Genomic DNA, 19000 nt, shown 5'->3' with positions numbered 1-19000 from the left:
ATCAGGGCAAAAAAATAAGTAGCCTGCATTTGCTAAAGAGTCCACTGCAATGGATTATTGCCTTTAAATATTGCACACTAACAGAATTTCATATGACAGCGCCAAACGTCGAATGTGGTTGTTTTCCTTGTGATCCTTTTAAATCCCCAATTCAATTACCATGCTCATTTTTCTGATGAATCATCAGCAGAAAGCCAGACTGTTTTTTAGAGTATGATATGATCCTCAACCGGAACATACTTCTGTCAGCCTCTGCTCTACCTTCCTGGCACTAAACAGATACTCAGTCCAGCCCCAAAGAAGGTTAGACCTTAGTAGTTAATCCAGCATGAAATTAACCCTTTACAGAATTTTAAGTTTTTCAAAGATAGCTGTTATACAACTGACACCAAAAGAAAAAGGAAAAAATAAAACTAAACAATGGAGTGAAGTGTGTGGTGTCACTTTATTATTGTAACTCTGCATTGGATAGCCTCAGAGATGCAAACCTCAGCTCTACGCCACAATTAAACTGATACATCAAAAATAAAGACTTCACATATATTTTCAAATATCACAGCAGCTGTGAAATGTTAGGTCTTCAATATTGCTTCTCCCTTAAGGATTGCCTTTTTTCCCTACCTCTTCTTTCACTATAGGTATACACAACCAGCGAAGCAACATCTGACACGTTGATATTGCCTCAGACACCAAATCTCCGTCAAATTCAGAGACTGTGCCATAAACAAGGAGGTTTCTCTGAATTCCAAAATTGCCTAGAAGCTGAAAATAGAAGAAAAAATGGACAAATGACTGCCCAACATTTCAGCTGTGACTCTGAGCTGACACCACACTGAGCTCAATGCCTTCGCTACAATAACAGAAAGTGAGCTCACGTTTCTGAGTGGTGAGCATGCGAAGACGATGGTTATGGCAAAGAGGTCCCCAGAGATTAAAAATCCATGAATTATTCTGTTTCCCCTTCGTCTTACTCTTTACACACGCACCTTTCTAGGTTTCAAGTTGCTTGAAGCTGTCAGTATCATAGATACCAAGAGTCCATCCATATTTTCACCCACAAATCCTGGTGGTGAAAAGTGAACTCTGGAATGAGCTCCAGCTTCATGTCTTTAGCTCAAATATAAAGAAATGAGAAGATAATGGGTAGTGACGGTTGCCTTGGCTACAACTCTAATTTTTTGGCAAATATATAGTTTTTCTGTGCCTCTCTATTTTCAATACGTGTTTAAATAGAACATAGAACTACCAGAAAGTTGTATTTTTATTGACGTAGCTATATACCTTTTTCTTTCTTGATTATTTGCTCTTTATTAGCTCCATTCTCACTCCCTGGGTCCAGATTATCTGCCACTGCTGGGATGGAGGAGAGAGAGCTCACATCTTTCACTCTCACTGTTTTCCACGCATTGCTACATTCTGAATGTGATGCCTAGGGGCCTCCCAGCTAACTGGATGTGTAAATAAAAGAGTTTAGATCACTTCAAGGTGTCATTCAAATTTTCTTCCTAGCTAACAGGGAGGAAATTCACCAAATCCACCCTGGGGCCATTTTCCTATCTCTTTTCCTGCTGACACTCATCTAATGTGCTAGACGAGGCAAAGCAAGTCCCATATTAGGATCTTTTGGGATTAACTCCCCAGTCCTTCCTCCAATCTTAAAAAGACCCCTCTTCTCACTGGTAGATAAAACAAAATAAATACAAAAATACAAAAAGGGCTGAAAAGGTAGTTTCTATTATCAGACTTTTCTTTAATATCCTCTCTTTTTATTTATCCATACCTAAAATCACTATTAATCATAATGTACTTGGAATTTTATTGAGTGAGATATAAGATATATACCTTAAGGGTATAACTTGGTAACTTAGTACTTTATCCATTATATAAATTGAAAAATATTCCTTGCATTGTTGTTACAAGCATTGAGGCTCCGTGATAATTAGAGTTGAGCTCTTGGCAAGATTTCTCTGCCTGTGATGCTGACAATAAGTACCATCAAAGTAATCCCCACAGTGTGAAGACAATCACTGGTAAATGGCTAAGAGATGTCAATGATGCTTCGGGCAATGGTTCAACTACCCACTAATAAAGGCTTTGAACTTGGATAATAGAAAAGCCATCTTGGAACCACTTTACCAAAGACTTTTGTACAACAGTCAAGGACAAATACCAAGATTCAGTGGAGCATCTAAGCAAAAATAGGAACACCACTCTCCCAAGTTTTTGAATGAGATCTTGCTCTAAGCAACCTCTATACACAGCAATATTGGTAGTTCTAAAACCATTTGTAAGTAATTCACCAAGAACCTAAAGCAAACCCAGGAAAGTTGTAAAATCTCCATCCTTGTCAAAGGATTAGTTTCAGAGCATCTCAAAGGGATTTCAGTGAACAAGGGCTGGGGCAGGCCAGGAGAGGTAAAGTCGTAGTCTGTATCATTGCTGTCTGGTAAAACTTTCTGCAATGATAGAAATTTTCTATATCTGCACAGTCTAACATGATGGTGGTTAGACTTGTGGATTTTAAGCATTTGAAGTGTGGCTAGTGTAAGTGAGGAACTGAACTTTTAATTTTATTTGATTTTAATTACATTTAAATTTAAATAGCCACATGTGTCTATTGACTACAATACTGGATACAGGTTTAGAAATTGAGGAGAGGAGTGCTGAGGATTGAGTGTCTAGTCTAAACAAGTAAGAAGTTATTTCTAAAAAAGCTTTAAGCCACGGGCAAGGACAGCACCATAGTTTGACCTTGCACACCACCTCTAACTGATTGCTAAAAATGCCCGCTTCCAAGGCTCATCAGGAAAACTCTGATTAGTTGGCAATGTCTAACATCAACACAGGAAGGGAAGCTGGTGGCACACGTGTTGTGTATTCCCCAATGCCAACATGGTGAGCAGAACAAACTCTATAGAAGAAAGTAGAGGAGGAGGTTAGGTTTCCCAGGCCACTAGATGGCAACTCTGGAAAACAGACTGGCCTATGGTTATTTCTTTACTGCCTGGAATTAATACTCTTTGTATAAATATGGCTAAGCAGGGGCTCTGAATACATGCCTACAGCCACTGGTGTCAGATTATTTATTTAGTTGTTTATTATCCGTCCTATTTATTTAGTTTTATACTTGTTTAGTATCTGTCTCATCCACTAGAATGTGGGCCATATAAGAACATGAAACAACCTGTGCCAGAAAGTATTGGATAAAAGATTATCAAAATGGGTATTCATCACAAGTATATTTATTTGTCATAAATATATATGAAGGTCTACCACATGTAATGCACTATGTTAGGATTGAAGAAGTAGCCGTGAAAAAGACAAGCCTAATCTCTATCCTCATGGCATACATAAAACAGATCACACGATTAAAAATGTGTGATATCCTATCAGCAGGGGCCTGACTTATGAGGTGGGCAGGGTAAGGTTCAAATCAGGGAAAGCTTCCTTAAGGTATTGAACTAAATTCGGAGGCTGAATAGGAGTAAACTGGGTGACAGGGAAGTGAAGGAGAGGGAAGGAAGAGCATTCCAGGTAAAGAGAATGGCTTGGGCAAAGGTTTTAAGTAGGACGTGGTGAGCTCCAAAACGTATAACATAAATAAAGGTCATCATTACTGTCATCCAAAGAGCAAGCAAGACAGAAAGGAGAGCAAGTTGCCAGGGTCAGTTAAAGATGCCCCTGGAGGAGTCCTGCAACCCAAATCCACCCCACTGGACTTGCCAGGCACCTGAACCTACCACAAATCATCTGAGGGCATCCTTCCAGGAATGACCACATGCTCCTATGCACCCTGACACCCAGCCCCATTAATGAGATACTCTTTTGCTCTCCTTAAATAGGCTCACAGAAAACCATGAAGGGGTGGGAGGACTCAATTATTCAACAAAACATGAGGGACTTACACATAATTTACAGAAAAGACTTACACAAGAATTTACAAAAGGCTTTGCTCATACATCACTGAATTTGAGTTTCTATTCTAGACAGTTCTTAGAAAGGTAAAAGTATTATCTCTATGTAACAGTTGAGGATCCCGAGACTCAAAGAAAACGTGACTTATCCAAGAGTTCACAGTTAGAAGGGGCAGATCCATGATTCCAAGTCACACACTCTTCCCTAAAACAGCAGCTTCTTCCCAATTGAGGGTCCCTTTGGGAATCCGAGTCTGGTCTTTAATGACACAAACCCTACCAACCATGCAACTTTTCAAAAATTCTTACTGAGGTGATTTTTGGCCTGCTGGTGAAAACACTCCCCTGCAAAGAGCTTTCTCTTCTCCAGCCAGAGAGACTTTCTCAGCTAGCCTTCTAAAACACATTTACTTCATGGTGGGAGGCTTTGGGGAGCTGCTTTGGAAAGTTCCATGGCCATTTATTCAGAAAGGTAATGTTGTTCATCCAATTCAAATCCAGAGGCTTGTGAAACATTTTTTAAGTCAATTTGGAGAACCTGGAATCATTTACAGGGCCTCATTAGCTCTGAAATACAATGAATCATATTCAGACTCATGGATCAAATTCCCCAAAGCACTTTCAACAAGGACAGCTCTCATATCCTGGGAGTCGATAAAGGTCCAGGTGCTTTATCTGCATCCTATAAGTAGGGTGATCAACTGTCCCAGTTTACCTGGGATGCAGGACTTTTGATGCTAAACAGAAATAAGTTGGTTTGTACCAGAAATTTAATCCTCATAACCTCAGATGCGGTAAGTAGGCTTTCTCCCTCATTTTTACTGCTAAGAGATTCCTGACCAGAATGTTCATATGGCTCGCCCAAGGTCCTCACAACCTGGAGGAACAAAACCAGGGCTTGAAATTGGGGTCTAATTTCCATTAGCCCCTGGGTAACCACAGAGGCCCAATTTGGCTGAGAGAACACCTCAGACCTTCCACTTCTCTGCAGAATTCTCACTTTTCTATCTTCTGAAGCGGATAGGATGTTTTCGGGACTGAAAACTGGGAACTTCTCTAGTAGCCTTAAGCTCAATGTTCTCATTTGCATGTCAATGCCAGCAGTGTCATTTCACCCCAGGGCTGCTTTTAAAATCCCCAGAGCAGTGCAAGCAGTTTGAGCTGGGAAACTGGCCAGCCAGTTGTGGAGAACAGGCCTTGGAGTCACACCTGAGGAAGTGGAAAGAGTACAACAGGCAGACTTAAATTTAAATCCTTCCCTGCCATAGACTAGCTGTGCGACCTCAGGGTTAATAACAGTTATTTCTCAGGATTACTGTGAAGCATAAAACGAGACCACCTGATGAGAATCTACCTTGCTCTGTGACTGGCATGTGATAGACGCCCAGTAAAGAGTTCACCAACAACCCCCAAGAAAAGAAACTCGAAATGTCCCTTGCTTTGTAATCTCTTCAAACCTGCACCAAAGTTTCCAAAACCTAAAGCTATGTGAAAATAGATTTTATTAATAAAAATACAAACAACCCTTTTTTTAAAAGATGGACGAAAGATTTGAACAGACTTTTCATCAAAGAAACACACAGATAACAAACAGGCATATGAAAAATGTTCAATGTCATTAGTTAATGGGGAAATACAAATTAAAATCACAATGAGATATCATTACACACCTACTGGAACGACTAAAATTAAAAATACTGACAATACCAAGTGTCTGCAATGATGTGGAGCAACTGAAATTCTCATGCATTGATGGTAGGAATGTGAAATGGTATAGCCACTTTGCAAAATAGATCGGTGACTTCTTATAAAGTTAAATACACACTTATCATATGACCCAGTAATCCCATTGCTAGGAATTCACCCAAGGGAAATTAAAATGTATGTACACACATACACAAAAAGCTTATAACAGCTTTATTCATAAAAGCCAAAAATCTGTAAACAGCCCAAATGTTCATCATCAGGTGATCAAAAACATTATGTCCATACAATGAAATATTACTTAGTAAGAAAAAGGAATTATTGATACACACAATAAAATGAGTGAATAACAAACACATTTTGTTAAACAAAAGAAGCCAGACACAAAAGGCTATACACCATTCACTCCATTTACATGAAATTTTGGAAAAGGTTGGGGAAGAGTGAGGGGATTATGTGCTGAAGAAGACAAAGGAACTCTTTGGGATGATGGAAACATCCTATGTCCTAGTTGGGGTAGTTACACAGGCATATACTTTTGTCATAACCCATTATACCATACATGTAAAAAGGGTGTTTTACTACCTATGTTATATGCCAATAAATCTGGCCTTTAAAAAATACAGATTGCAAAGAACAAGGAGTTTAACTTGGGGAAGAGGATGCCAGTCCGGAAAAGCATGGAGACAGAAGATGGACAGGGAAGAGTTAGCCATTAGTTTCTGTGAATGAATGATGACATGTGCCTTTGATTATCTGCAGAGCAAACCTAGAAAAAAAGGAGCCACTTATGGACCAGTGTCTCTGTGTCCCACAGTCACATTTTACTTGGTCTCCTCCAATGCCTGTTAGACTGGTTAATCCTTTACTTTAGAAAATGTGTTACATCATGGCCTCAATTTTTAAGAATATGCTAGCAAAGCCGCCACTCCCCTTACTGCTCCCAGTTCTGTTTCTGAGTGAACTCAAGAGTGACCTTTTTTTTACCTTTAATTACCTTTTACAGGTGAAGACAACAGGCTAGTCTAAGAACATGGCTCCCTCTTACCACTGATATCAACTGTGCCAAGGCTGTGCCCATGAGAAAACGAAGATAAACTCAGTCAAATGCCTTGGCCCAATCGCAAGCCTGACACAGGGGTGTCCGCAGCACTTCCCAGACCACAATTCATAGGAAACAAGTAGAGTTCCACAGAGAAGTAGGACAGTGAGGCCAAGGGGACATGATGGCATGAGATGAGATGCACTGAGAAATAACATTGGGGGTCAGGTGAAGGCTGCTACCCATTCTTTCTCAAGAAAGTCTACTCTATTCTGACATAAATTTTATTTATCATTTTTGTTGCTTAAATGTCCTTTATTTATGAAATAATGTAATGCCCTCTCTTGTCACACAATAAATAGGAGTTAATTTTATTTCTCTTTGTATACTTTCTTTCAAATTTACCAACCTGTGAAATTCCTAAGTCTGGAAACCCCTGCTGGACAGAATTAGACTGTGACAGGCTCAAAGCTCTACTCTCAACCAACTATTTATGAAATAAAGTACAGGCCAGGCATGGTGGCTCACATCTGTAATCCTAACACTTTGAGAGGCTGAGGCAGGAGGATTGCTTGAACCTAGGTGTTCAACACCAGCCTGGGCAACATAGCAAGACCCACCTTTACAATTTTTTTTTTTTAATTAGCTGACCGTGGTGATGCACACCTGTAGCCCCAGCTAATTATGTGGGAAGCTGAGGCAGAAGGATCACTTGAGCCCAGGAGTTCAAGGTTGCAGTGAGCTATGATCACACCACTGCACTCTAACCTGGGAATCCAAACTCCCATCATGCATCACAAGGCCCTCATTTTGAATATTCCTCAAGCCACTACCTCCACTCAGTTCTATGACAAGCCTCTGAATCTTTATTGGCCATTCTAAATGTTGACCCATTCCCCACATCTAGAAAGCCCTGCTGTGCCTTTCCTACTTCTCTGAGACCTGGAGAAATGGCTCTTTTCCATGTGGCCTCCATTCAAGGTGGGACAGCTGCTTTCCTCTCTGTAATACTTTTTATTCTCATCTGTTTTACGGCCCTTATCCCCTTATACCATCATGATCTGTGTATAAGTGCATCTCCTCCATTAAACTGTGGGCTTCTCTTTTTCAATCTTGCAATTCCAGTGCCTACGGAAATGTGAACACACATTGACTAAACACATCAACACACGATTCAACATCACCAATATTTATTGAGTGCCCAGTATACGCCAAGTATGATGCTGGCAGTGTGTGCACCCAGGATACCCCCCCCACACACTTGCCTCTCCAAAATGAGAAACTAACACTGTTCATGGTGCTCCTTCTGCAGGACTTCCTTAGGACAGTATAAGATCAAAATGTGAGGACAGAAATATCTTGACAGTAAATGCAAAGGTCAAAGAAAAAGCTTTAGGAATTTGAGCAGGAAATCAAATTGCTTTAACTGACAGGCAGACAAAAATTGTCAATATATTTTATTCTAATGGACATGAATACCATAAAAGGTCTATACTTTAAACATCAAGGCCCAATTGCATTCATTTTCAGATTATCTATTCAACAGATGTGTACCGCTAATCTCATTTTATAAGTGGAGAAACTAAGAATTCTGAAATTCTGAAGCAGACTCCAAATGTTTCACATAACTAGATTAGAACTCAGAGAAGATTAGGATTCCTTTAGAAGAGGAGGGACTTTGACTCATGCCATCTGATGCATTTCCTAGGTTAAAGGGCCTTCTGGTGCCAGCTCTGCATTTGGGCAAATCATTTGTCATCGGGACTCAATTTTCTCATCTATAAAAAGAGAGGTGGGGTGGGTAGACCATTATGTGTTCAAATCCAGTTTCCTAATTCTAGGAGTCTCATATCACAAATAAGAATAAGGATCAAGTTCTGTGCCCTTCTTTCTGTACATGAGAAAGCAATGGATTCCATAATTTTCTCTGTATTCTTTCTTTCAAAATAGTAAAAAAATGCAATGCTACTAAACGTTTCAGGTTTTTGTCTAAATTTGTCTATTTCTCCCTCTCCCCTCCTCCTCTCCTCTTCTCTCCTCTTTCTCTTTCTTTCTCCTTCTATCTTTCTCTCTCCCTCTCCCTATCTATAAAAGGAGTGATAATGGTTGTTTTGGCCACTAATAGCCATTTCCTTTGATCTGGTAATAGCACCCTGATTTTTTTTTTTCCAGGAACTATAACCCTTCCAAAAAATATAATTTGCCAGATCCTGAAATGAGGATGACCACCCTTTCCTGGCCAAGAAGCAGATAACTGATCTAAGTAAGGACAATTAGATAACCTCTCTATGAAATATGAGTCTTGAACAGCATGGTATAAAGGCAAAGAATGGCTGGAATTTATTCTTCTTCTCTCAGTGCCCTTGAGAGACCTTTCATTACTTACTACTACCTAGAACTTCTGCATGTCCCTGACTTCAGTGTTTCCCAAAAACGATTTTATCATGTTTCCTTTGATTTTATGATTACCTTACAACCTTACAATATAATCCTTTTTTGCTCAGATTAAAGTCAGTTTTTGTTGGCTGCAACCAAAAAGCCCTAACAGATAAAAAAAAAAAAAAAAAAACAACCGATTGAGCTTTTTGTAAGTCTTAAGATCTTTCACCTACTCCTGAGAAGCCATAAATCTGATGTGTAAAAGCAGGAAAATTCATTTGCCTTATTAGCGTCTTAGACTGTATCCCTAGAGACTGGGGTGGGATGTAGGGACTTTCCATCCCGGTCCTCCTTGGCTTGCCTGATGAGAGAAAAGCAGACTGTCAGCAAGTCAAGATAATTCTTCGCTAACCTCTGCCCACCAGGAAAGACCAAGGAACAACTTAAGGCTCGTGGGCAAAACCAGGTTGATGAGCACCAGCTTGGTTTGACTGTAGAGTGGTGTGTCTGTGTCATTTCCAGAGCGAGAAACTTCTGGAAAACTGAAAATTTAGGGGGACCTAGAGCCCTGACTCAAATTATTATTGTTAATAATTACTGAGCAGTCATTACTTATGAAGCATTGAATTAAAAACTTTATATGTTTCATCTCATTCAAGCCATACAATAAACCACCTGTGGATGGTTTGCACTACAATTATTCCTGTTTCACAGATAAAAAGACTGAGGTTTGAAAAGGTTAAGACCTTGTCTAAGGTCAAGAGCTAGTGACAAACAGAGCCAAGATCAAACTCAAGTCTTTTTGGTTTTGCAGTCAATACTCTTAATCACTTGGACAACTGTCCTCATGTAGGCAAGTCTCTGCTTGTGTGCCAGAAATCAGAGTCCACCCGGCTAATACAAAGCAAAAACAAAAGGGCTTACCTCATTTTTCATGCCAGAAACAATCACCCAAGGGGTTAGGAATCAAAGTGAACCGTCTTGGTTTTTATCAATTGCCTTTTCTCCTCTGCTTGCCACTTGAGACTTTGTTGTCCTTTGTGTACTGACAAACTCTATCTTATCTGGCAGGAACATTTTTCAGGTTGAAATTAAAAAAAAAAATTAAAAAGACAACTATCACTTCTCACAAGTTAACAGCACTGAAGAGCTTTGCCAAAGTTGTAACTCCCGCAGGGCTCACTACAGTTAGTGTGGAGTTTCAGGGACCTCAAACTTCGTCCTTTGCAAATCACTCCTGCCCACCAGAAACAAAGAAAGGGAGTCACCCTGAAATTAAATTTGACTCTTAAATACCCTCTCACAGAGCCTTTCAGGTATAAAGAAGACCTTAAATATGATAAGATTAGAATGGAAAACAGCTATATGTTTTCAAAACAGCTATATGTTTTCCTCAATACAAGACCTTGTTTTTTTCTTTTAAACTTTTCCAAAGAAAGTTTCAGAGATACCAATCCAAGAGTTATTTCGTATAACCAAAGCATTTCAGAAGAGTTTTAAAAGGCACTAAAAGGATGAAATATTTAGGGCCTGCAAAACATTCTGTAAGAAAGTTTTGAGGATGATCAAATACAGAATCAAAAGCAATTTCAAGAATTTAAAGGTCTCTTACTCAAGGACAGTGATCATTTAACCTTCATCCCTCAAACTAGAAAATAGATTTATCTAGTTTAGAGCACCTCATCCCAGACATGTGGAAGAAGGTTTTGAAATAACAGGTGATGAAATATCTTACCAGGTCACCAAAGATGATTACTACACTGTCTTTGGATGTCATTGCAAAGACAGGAGGCTGCTTTTTGTAAGGGTTTAATATAAACCTGCCTTAAAGCACCGAGGAGGAATAGATGGTCCATTTAGAGTCTTTTCCAATTCATGGACTCAAAAGCATATATAATATGTAGTGGCTTTAATATTTCTTTGAAGAGTAGTTGCTATAAGGCATCCTTATTCTAGGACAGAAAGCGCCAGTCATGTCATGAAACTCTGGCATAAAAATTCCTTGACTGATCCAGTTTCCTAACCTCTCTTCCTATTTCAGAGACTTTCTGAGGACGTGTAACTGTGAACCTGCGATTTAGGAGATAAGCTGATCTGGCACTAAGCTCCAATTTCTTTTCCAATAACACAACTGAGGTAAATTCACGAGAAATAAATCATGGCCCCAAACCAGAATCTAAAAAAAAAAAAAAAAAATGCCATTACTCCCCTGACACTTTATTTTCAAAGGGCATATCTACTCACATCCTATTTACAGTACACTTACTTGGGGAAAAATTTAAGGTAAATAATTCAGTTTTTAAAATTCACATTTTATTACTCTCATGAGAAGAAAACAATGAGTTTTCTTCTTTTGCAGTCCAATACATTATATTTGTACATTACTCTTTGTAAACCCTATTGTGATAATCTCCCCACCTCACCCCAAACAGCTTGGTAAAACCACATTCCACTTTATCCCAGTTTGTCTTCCATTTATATTTTAATAGAATAATTTGGGTGCACATTCAAAGGCCTTCTCACTAGTGAAATAAGGATTTGCTAAGAAAAATCAATTTATAACTTGACTTCATATGCATCAAAGACAGAAACAGTTATTAAAGTCTGAAACACAGCAACCGTCCTCACACTCAGAGAAAAACCCATAGGTGAGTACCAGAGACAAGCAAAGGGTTAACACAGCTAATCTCGGGGTTAAGAGAAGGATAAAACATAATTTTTTTTAAACAAACACCTAAAAGGAAAAAAGTAGTATTTTGTTTCCACCTCAAGAAATTGCAGAGACACATGAAGCAAATCACATCACTGGAATACTCAATTATCTTAACACACTAATTAACTAAATGTAATCAACCTGCTTTCAGTCCTGTCTTCACCTGCTGTAATATTTCTAGTGCATTGTCACCCTTATCCCTCACAACCGGTAGAACATTAGACAGTCTGCATGGTGCATCAAAGGGAAGCAAATAACCACAGAATTTTGCTGATGGCAGGAATTTCTCATGTTCAGGGCATATGAACCAACAATATGGAAATAGCAGCACTGACTGTATATTTTAATTATTCTCCACACCTATTTTGCAAAAGAGACTTAAAGTTCAATTAGGTAATATGATGCTCAGTTATGGTTATTTCATAAAACTGAGCGCAGACACTCATTTAAAGTAGTAAATATGCAGTCATGGTAGAATTAAATATTCATGAAATCAAGAGTGACTGGAAAGCTGAGGATATCAGGATATTAAAATTCATCATAGTTTTCACAATGTAAATCTTGTATGTATTTGTAAGGCACCCCGGTCGTGTCTAGAGGGTGTTCAAATTCTAGTTCCTTGGTAGACTGCCATTTAAATAACAATATTGATTTTGGAAGATAAACAACAATTTTGATTCTTAGCTCAGTTTCAAAATGCAAAACAATTTTGAACATTTGCAAATCCAAACTTGTTAAGTGAGCCTGTCTCCAAACACAGAACAGAAACATTCAATGTGATCTGGACATGTTTTGGGCATTTGTTTAATCCACTAGTATCTTACGAAAGGTCCAACAGAAACCACAGCAATCTCCAAGGAGGAGCACTTTATGAGATACAATTCATTTCTAACAAGCAGAAGTGCCTATTTTCCCACACACTTTCTTAAGTGTGCAAAGGTGAGAAAGTAGATTGACTCTTCTTTGGTTCCAATATTCTGATTTGTTGAACCAACTTTTTTCCTCAATATTGGCAGTTTCAAAATGTATTAACAAATACACATATACACTTTATACAGATACAAAACAACACTAACTTCTACAAAACTAAACTCCAAGTGTGTGTGAAGACTGTGCCCAGAGGCAAAGCTGTAATAAATACACCCTACTAGCATTAGCAAGGCATTTTTTTCTATGGCATTTCCTCTACAATTTTCTCAGCAGAAGAAACATCAGCACCAGAGAACGGCATTTGAGCCATTCCTTACCAGAATCCAATTACCTGAAGAACTCCTCTTTCCACGGTAAGTAGCAGCTATCCCCTGGTCTACAATGACACAGCAGGGCTGTAAAAGATTTTTAGGGTTTATCTGCTGCCAGGCACTTGGTCCCCGCTCTCCTAGGCAGGAGGATGCCAGGTGAGGAGGAGGACCTCCAGCTTAGAGCTGGGTTAAGCAGTGCTCTCCATTCTGCAAATGAGTCAAACTTTGCTACCATTGTTATCATCCTTTAGGTTGATGTTACCTCCCTCCAAGGAGTCTCAGAAGCCACTTGGCAGCTCCTGAAGACATGTTTCCCCTAGACCTGTATCATCCAAATGAGCCCCGGTTGTACTGTGAGGGCAAGCAAAGGTCTCAACACTGCTCTCCTGAGGTGCTGTGTCTGCCCTAAGCATCACACCGCATGTACCAGAAGACTTTCCTCTGCACACACCGCTGAACACCGAAACCAGGGCAGACTTCTGCACACGCCTTCCAGTTCGGAAAGTCACTATCGCCCACGGATTCCCTTAAATCCCACGCCTTCTCCACATCTGCCACCCCCACCCCCACACAAACGACGGAAGGGGGTTGGAGAGCGGAGGAGTTAAAGTGACAGCCACTACTAGAGCTCCTTGGTTTTGTTCAAAAGGTGTCACAGCGCCAACACTGTGGACCTACCTTGCTCTCGCCTTTCTCGCCGTTGGGTCTCGTCTCGGGATCGTCGCTGTCCTCAGCGCCTGCACTCTCGCCGGGCAGTTCATTCTGAGCCAGCTGCTGCTGCTGCTGCGGCTGGGGCTGGGGCGGCTGTGGCGGCGCCTGGCAGGCTCCGCCAGCCCCCTGGGAGCGGGGGATGGGCTCCGGACGCGGAGAAACTCCCTCAACATCCATCTCCATCTTCCCATTCACTGGAGGGCAAGACAAAAGCGGAGCGGAGACTTGGCAGCGGCGCCCGGCGGCTCCTCAGCTGCTCGCGGCACGCATGGCTCGCCTAGGAGGGGCCGCCTCCCGCGCGCCCTCCCTCCTGCCACCCTTCGCCCGCGCTCCCCGCAGCTCCGCTCGCCTGCTCGGCTCCGGCACTGGCGGCGTCTGGGCAGGGGAGCGCGAGGAGCGGGTGGCCGCGTGTCCTTGGAGCGGTGGCCTTCAGGCGCCCCCGGCAGTCCCGCTAAGCAGAGCGCATCACGGCGGCGGCAGCGGCGCCTCCCAGCCGCGCGCCCAGCCCCGGAGCTGCTCCGGGACTTGCTCTCCAGCCCGGCCTCCTGATCCTAGCCGCTTTCCAGCGTCTCCTGGGGCCCCTCGGCGTTTCCCCTCCCTGCCAACCTCCTGAACAAAGTTGCTGAAGAACAAACCAGATCGCTGGGATTTGCCCGGCGAAACTGGCAAGAATAGAGAATGTCAGGTGTAAGTGAAATCTACCATCCCTGCCCGCTGACCAAGCGCCGACCCTCACCCTTGCCCCCTCCCCAACGCAAACAGCCAAGAATAGGAGCGTTTTCCGACCTGTGCGAGGTGGCGGCGGCGAGGACTAGAAAGAGAGGAGCATGCGGAGGGCTGGTGCGCCCACCCCCAACCCCAGGTGACCCTCCGCGCTGGCCCGGGTCTCCCTCCCGCCCGCCCGCTGCCGAGCGTGTCTCGGGGTCAGTCCCTCCGGGGCGTGCGTGTGTGGACCCCAGAGCTCCGCTCCCGGGTCTGCTCCGCCGCTGGCGGATCCGCGCCGCGCAGCCCTGCATTAGAGAACTGGAGTGGAGAAGGAGAAGCCAACGGCAAATTCCGGGCAGGAAATCGACCTACCCTTGCCTCCGGCCCGATCGCGGGTTAGAACCGGGAAGGGGTGGGGCCCTGAGGGGATAGCGAAGACGCGAGTCTCACGGTGCGCCGGAGTTTGGCGTAAAGGTCGGCGGCAGAGGGTCGATGGGGGAGGAGGCGAGAGAAGCGAGAAGTCGCTGCCAGGCATTTACTGCAATGTGCCCCGGGGTGGGCGCCAGCTGGGCGCCGTCTCCTGCGAGTGGCGAGTTCTCCTATCCTGGAAGAGCGTCCTCAGCACGGCAGGTCTCCGGGAGACTCTGGTGGTGCTGACCCCAGGGGCAGGCGGTGAGCTGCGTCTATAAATACAGAGAGAAATGGCGAGGGTAGACTTCGAAATTCTTAATCGGGGCTCACCGTTTAGTCAGGTGATCAGAATGACTTCTAAATTTAACACCGCTTGGTCCTGGGGAGTAGCTTACAACTTCACGGGAACTGCTACTGCAACTCCGCGTGTCCAGGACGGACCTTCGAACAGCTATGGCGAGAAATGGCGGGTTATTAAGAACCTGTTTAATATTAAATAGAGCCTATTGTTTCGGGCTTTGAGTTCCATAATGCCCCCAAATGGATCAGCAGATAAATGAACTATTCATGCGTTTCTTAGCAAAGAGTGGCTTTTTCTCCCTAACATTTAATGTATCACAGATAACACTTGCCTAATGAAACTGGAAAATTGCATTTGTTCATCTCACGTCTGCTTTGCATTAATTTAAACACAACTTTTACCTATCAAGACACACGGTCCCAATAGATGCAGCGCACAAGAACACATCGTTAGGTTTTATCCTGCAATGCAATATCTTAATCTCTGACGTTGCATGTAAGTGTGACACAAATTAATTGCCACTTTAATTGGTATAGACAGCCAATCTGGATAATACAGTGTGAACATGCTTTTGGGAAGGAAAATAGTTTAGACTGAATTACCCATTCTCTTTTTCTTCAAATTTTCTAAAAACTAGATTTCAAGTTCATTTTTTACATTGGGAACTTGTTCAAAATAAAGTGAGCTCACTGTAGACTGAAATTCACTGTACCTTTAAATAATACTATCACCCTGTATGTAGTAATGTACCAGCCAAGAAAATATAGAGCTATGTACTCTTCCCCAGTACATGGTAATGAACCAACAATTCCTATAAGATTTTTATGATAGTAAATTAGATTGTATGTGTAATGCATTTAACTGAGTGCCTTAGTACATAGTAAGCACCCAACAAACATTGTTATACTAAGAACAGTAAGATGATATTAATTTACATTTAGCGTTCATCTAAAGACCTGGATTTACAAAGAAAAAACTATCAGTTTAAATAATCATTTAAATTTTCTAAAAGATATCTGGTATCTTCAGAGAATGAAGCCCCTTCTGAAGACAGGAAGAAAGTTAATAGTGTTTTGTGCAATAAAGGTCTGAATTTGACAGATTTTTCTTCTACAATGTAGAAATAAAAATCACATGTCAGTTCAGAAAGGAGCAGGAATAGCTGACTGGTAAGTTATTATTCTTCCACGGTTGCTACTTCCAAAATGTGTTTGGGAACTTCTTTCAAGGCTTAAATGAAGATTAAATCAAAATAAAGATACAATACTTCAACTAAATTTGTTCTAAATTTAGGCATGTGCTTTTAAAGACTCATATTGTTAAATGCAAATATTTTTCCTTTCTTCTACCCCTCTATTTTTTGGGGACAGATTTTTTTTTAGCATCTGTCATAAGTAAATATGGACTCAGAAAATATATTACATTTCAAAACTGTTGATTGCACCTAATTATGCATGTAAATTGCTACTTCAAGCATGCAGACAGCTTGCAACATTTTGAAAATTTTGCCCTACTAGTCATCTGAGGTATTTGTGTTACTATTTTGCAGTTGCCTTAAATGACTCTTCATTTCCCAATTAACTTTCCATTAATAATGGGTCTATGAATAATTTTGACCTTTGGCCATCTTTCAGATGATTCAAATTAGTAAATCAGCACTTTTAACAAGATCATTCTTCTTCCTCTATATACCAGACCACTGGATTTTTCAAGTCACTAAGATGAGTGTTTACAAAACGTGTTCTGGGAAAGTAGTCAGTCTAGCCCCTTGCTACTCAAAAGTATGGTCCGTGAACCAAAAGCATCTCAACATCTGAGTTTGCTAGACGTGCAGAGTGTCGGGCCCTACCCTAGACTTACTGAATCAGAATCTGTATCTAAGAAAATCTCCAAGTAATTCCTATCACATTCAAGTTTAAGAACCACTGCTCTAACACATCACATGGTTGGCCTTTCTACATTATAATTGTTTGGCACTCACTATTTCCCTAAAATACTACCCAGAAAGACTTATTAGGAAAACACAATTTAGCAAATTTTTTTCTCAATATATTGTGTTCCTCATCCCCTAGGATCTTGATGTTTCATAATGAAAAGTTTTACAAATTAAGAGTATGTCTATATCATATATCTCTGGTAATGAATAAGACATGTACAATTTTCTAAAATCAAAAGACATTTCCAGGCTCAGTGGCTCACACCTGTAATCCCAGCACTTCAGGACGCCAAGACTAGAGGATCGAGGATTGCCTGAGGCCAGGAGTTCAAGACCAGACTGGGCAACATATGGAGACCTTGGTTCTACAAAAGGCGTTAACCTAAAAAGTATTTTATCTTGAATAACAAACTTTATGCAAATATGTGGAACTAGTTCCTAAAAAACTTGGTTGTTCTTGACCTTCTACTTAAGATTTGAATCTCAGCACACTTTCTTTCTGCTGAGATTACTGATGTCTTCTGTTACAATGCAAGCAGAAACTGACAAGTTTTTTAGCTGTACAATGACAAGCTTATAAAGCTACAATAATTTGGAATAAATTTGTACTAAATTATGTGCCCCATATTTTTAGGAACTATCAAAAATTATAACTTTAAGGAATTTCTTTAAAGCACATTCATACAAACATCAACAAATTGTTACTTTAAAGGGCTATCTAGTATAGTAGTTCTCACCTTTTAATGTACATGAAATCACCTGGAGAATTGTTAAAATGCAGGTTATGATTCAGCAGGTCTGAGTTTGGGCTGAGAATCTAGATTTCTAACAAACATCCAGGTGAAGCCAGTGCTTCAGGACCTCGGACCTAAGAGATTTGCTGTAACATCATCAATGGTTCTCAAATTGTAATTATTTGGGGAACATTTTAAAATCTTCAATGCACAGACTACTCCCCAGACAAATTAAATCCAAATATCTAGGGGTGAGGTCCAAACATCAGTAGCTTTTAAACCTCTCCAGGTGATTATAATATGTAGCCAAGATTGAGAATCAGTGCTGTAAGTCAGTGATTCTCCAGTTGTGCCAGGGAGCACAATTGTGATGGAAAGACCAAGGGCAGCAGCACCTGGGAACTTGTTAGAAATGCAAATTCTAGTGCCCACTCCACACCTACCGAATTAGAAACTCTAGGGGTGGGATCTAGCAATCTAGATTTTTAACAAGGCATGATTTTGACGCATGCTTAACTTTGAGAACCACTGCTATGATCAAAGATTCTCTATGATTGCACATTAGAATCACCTGGGGAGTGTTCAAAAATAGTGATTCCCTCCCCCAATCAATTAAATAAAAATCTCCTGAGGGTGAAATCGCTCATGTTCATGTTTAAAAGTTCCCCCAGGTGATTCTAATTGTGCAGACAGGGTTGAAAAACATTTCTATAGACTGAATTTTTATGTATGCAAATTGGTGTTTCCATGGAGCAGCAGTTTCTTCTAGGCTGGTTAAAAAATCCTTCCTTAATCTGCAAAAACGGAGTACCTGGAAAGGTAAATTAGAGTACTATCCCAATTATCATAGATTCAAATTAGTGTATTCAGTATTTTCTGATGAGCCATTTTTTTTTCTTGGTAACATGATAGCAGCTTCTACTTTCTGCAACAGGATTTTGATGTGAAATGACTCAATTTCAGGTGGCTCTGAGATATACCCTGACACCAGCCTGCAATGACTAAAGGTTTCTTCGTCAGGTTAGTTAGCCATCTTTGGGGATGTCATTGTAAATCAGGTAGCTGCTGTTAAAGGCTTTAGCACCATGCTACCCAAAGTGCGGTTCACAGATCAGTAGCATCAGCATCACCTGGGAGCGATTATGAGTGCTGCCTCTCAGGCCCCACCCCAGGCCTACTGAATCAGTGTCTGCACTTTAAGATCCCCAA

The 19000-nt window shown here is 41.1% G+C and overlaps 1 protein-coding gene across 1 annotated transcript in view; it reads right to left on the bottom strand.

Annotated features, from left to right (window-relative positions):
* Positions 1-14944, bottom strand: part of LOC138385805 (uncharacterized) — a 160418-nt gene extending 145474 nt beyond the window's left edge. The window contains exons 1-2 of the mRNA XM_069472022.1: positions 14782-14944; positions 13672-13898 (exon numbers count right to left, since the gene is read on the bottom strand). Coding sequence (XP_069328123.1) covers positions 13672-13898; positions 14782-14944 — 390 coding nt within the window. The remainder of the gene's footprint in view (positions 1-13671; positions 13899-14781) is intronic.
* Positions 14945-19000: the final 4056 nt, after the last annotated feature.

The sequence above is a fragment of the Eulemur rufifrons genome, chromosome 7 (genome assembly GCF_041146395.1).
Source record: "Eulemur rufifrons isolate Redbay chromosome 7, OSU_ERuf_1, whole genome shotgun sequence".
Lineage (NCBI taxonomy): Eukaryota > Metazoa > Chordata > Mammalia > Primates > Lemuridae > Eulemur > Eulemur rufifrons.
This window is presented reverse-complemented; position numbering and strand designations above follow the sequence as displayed.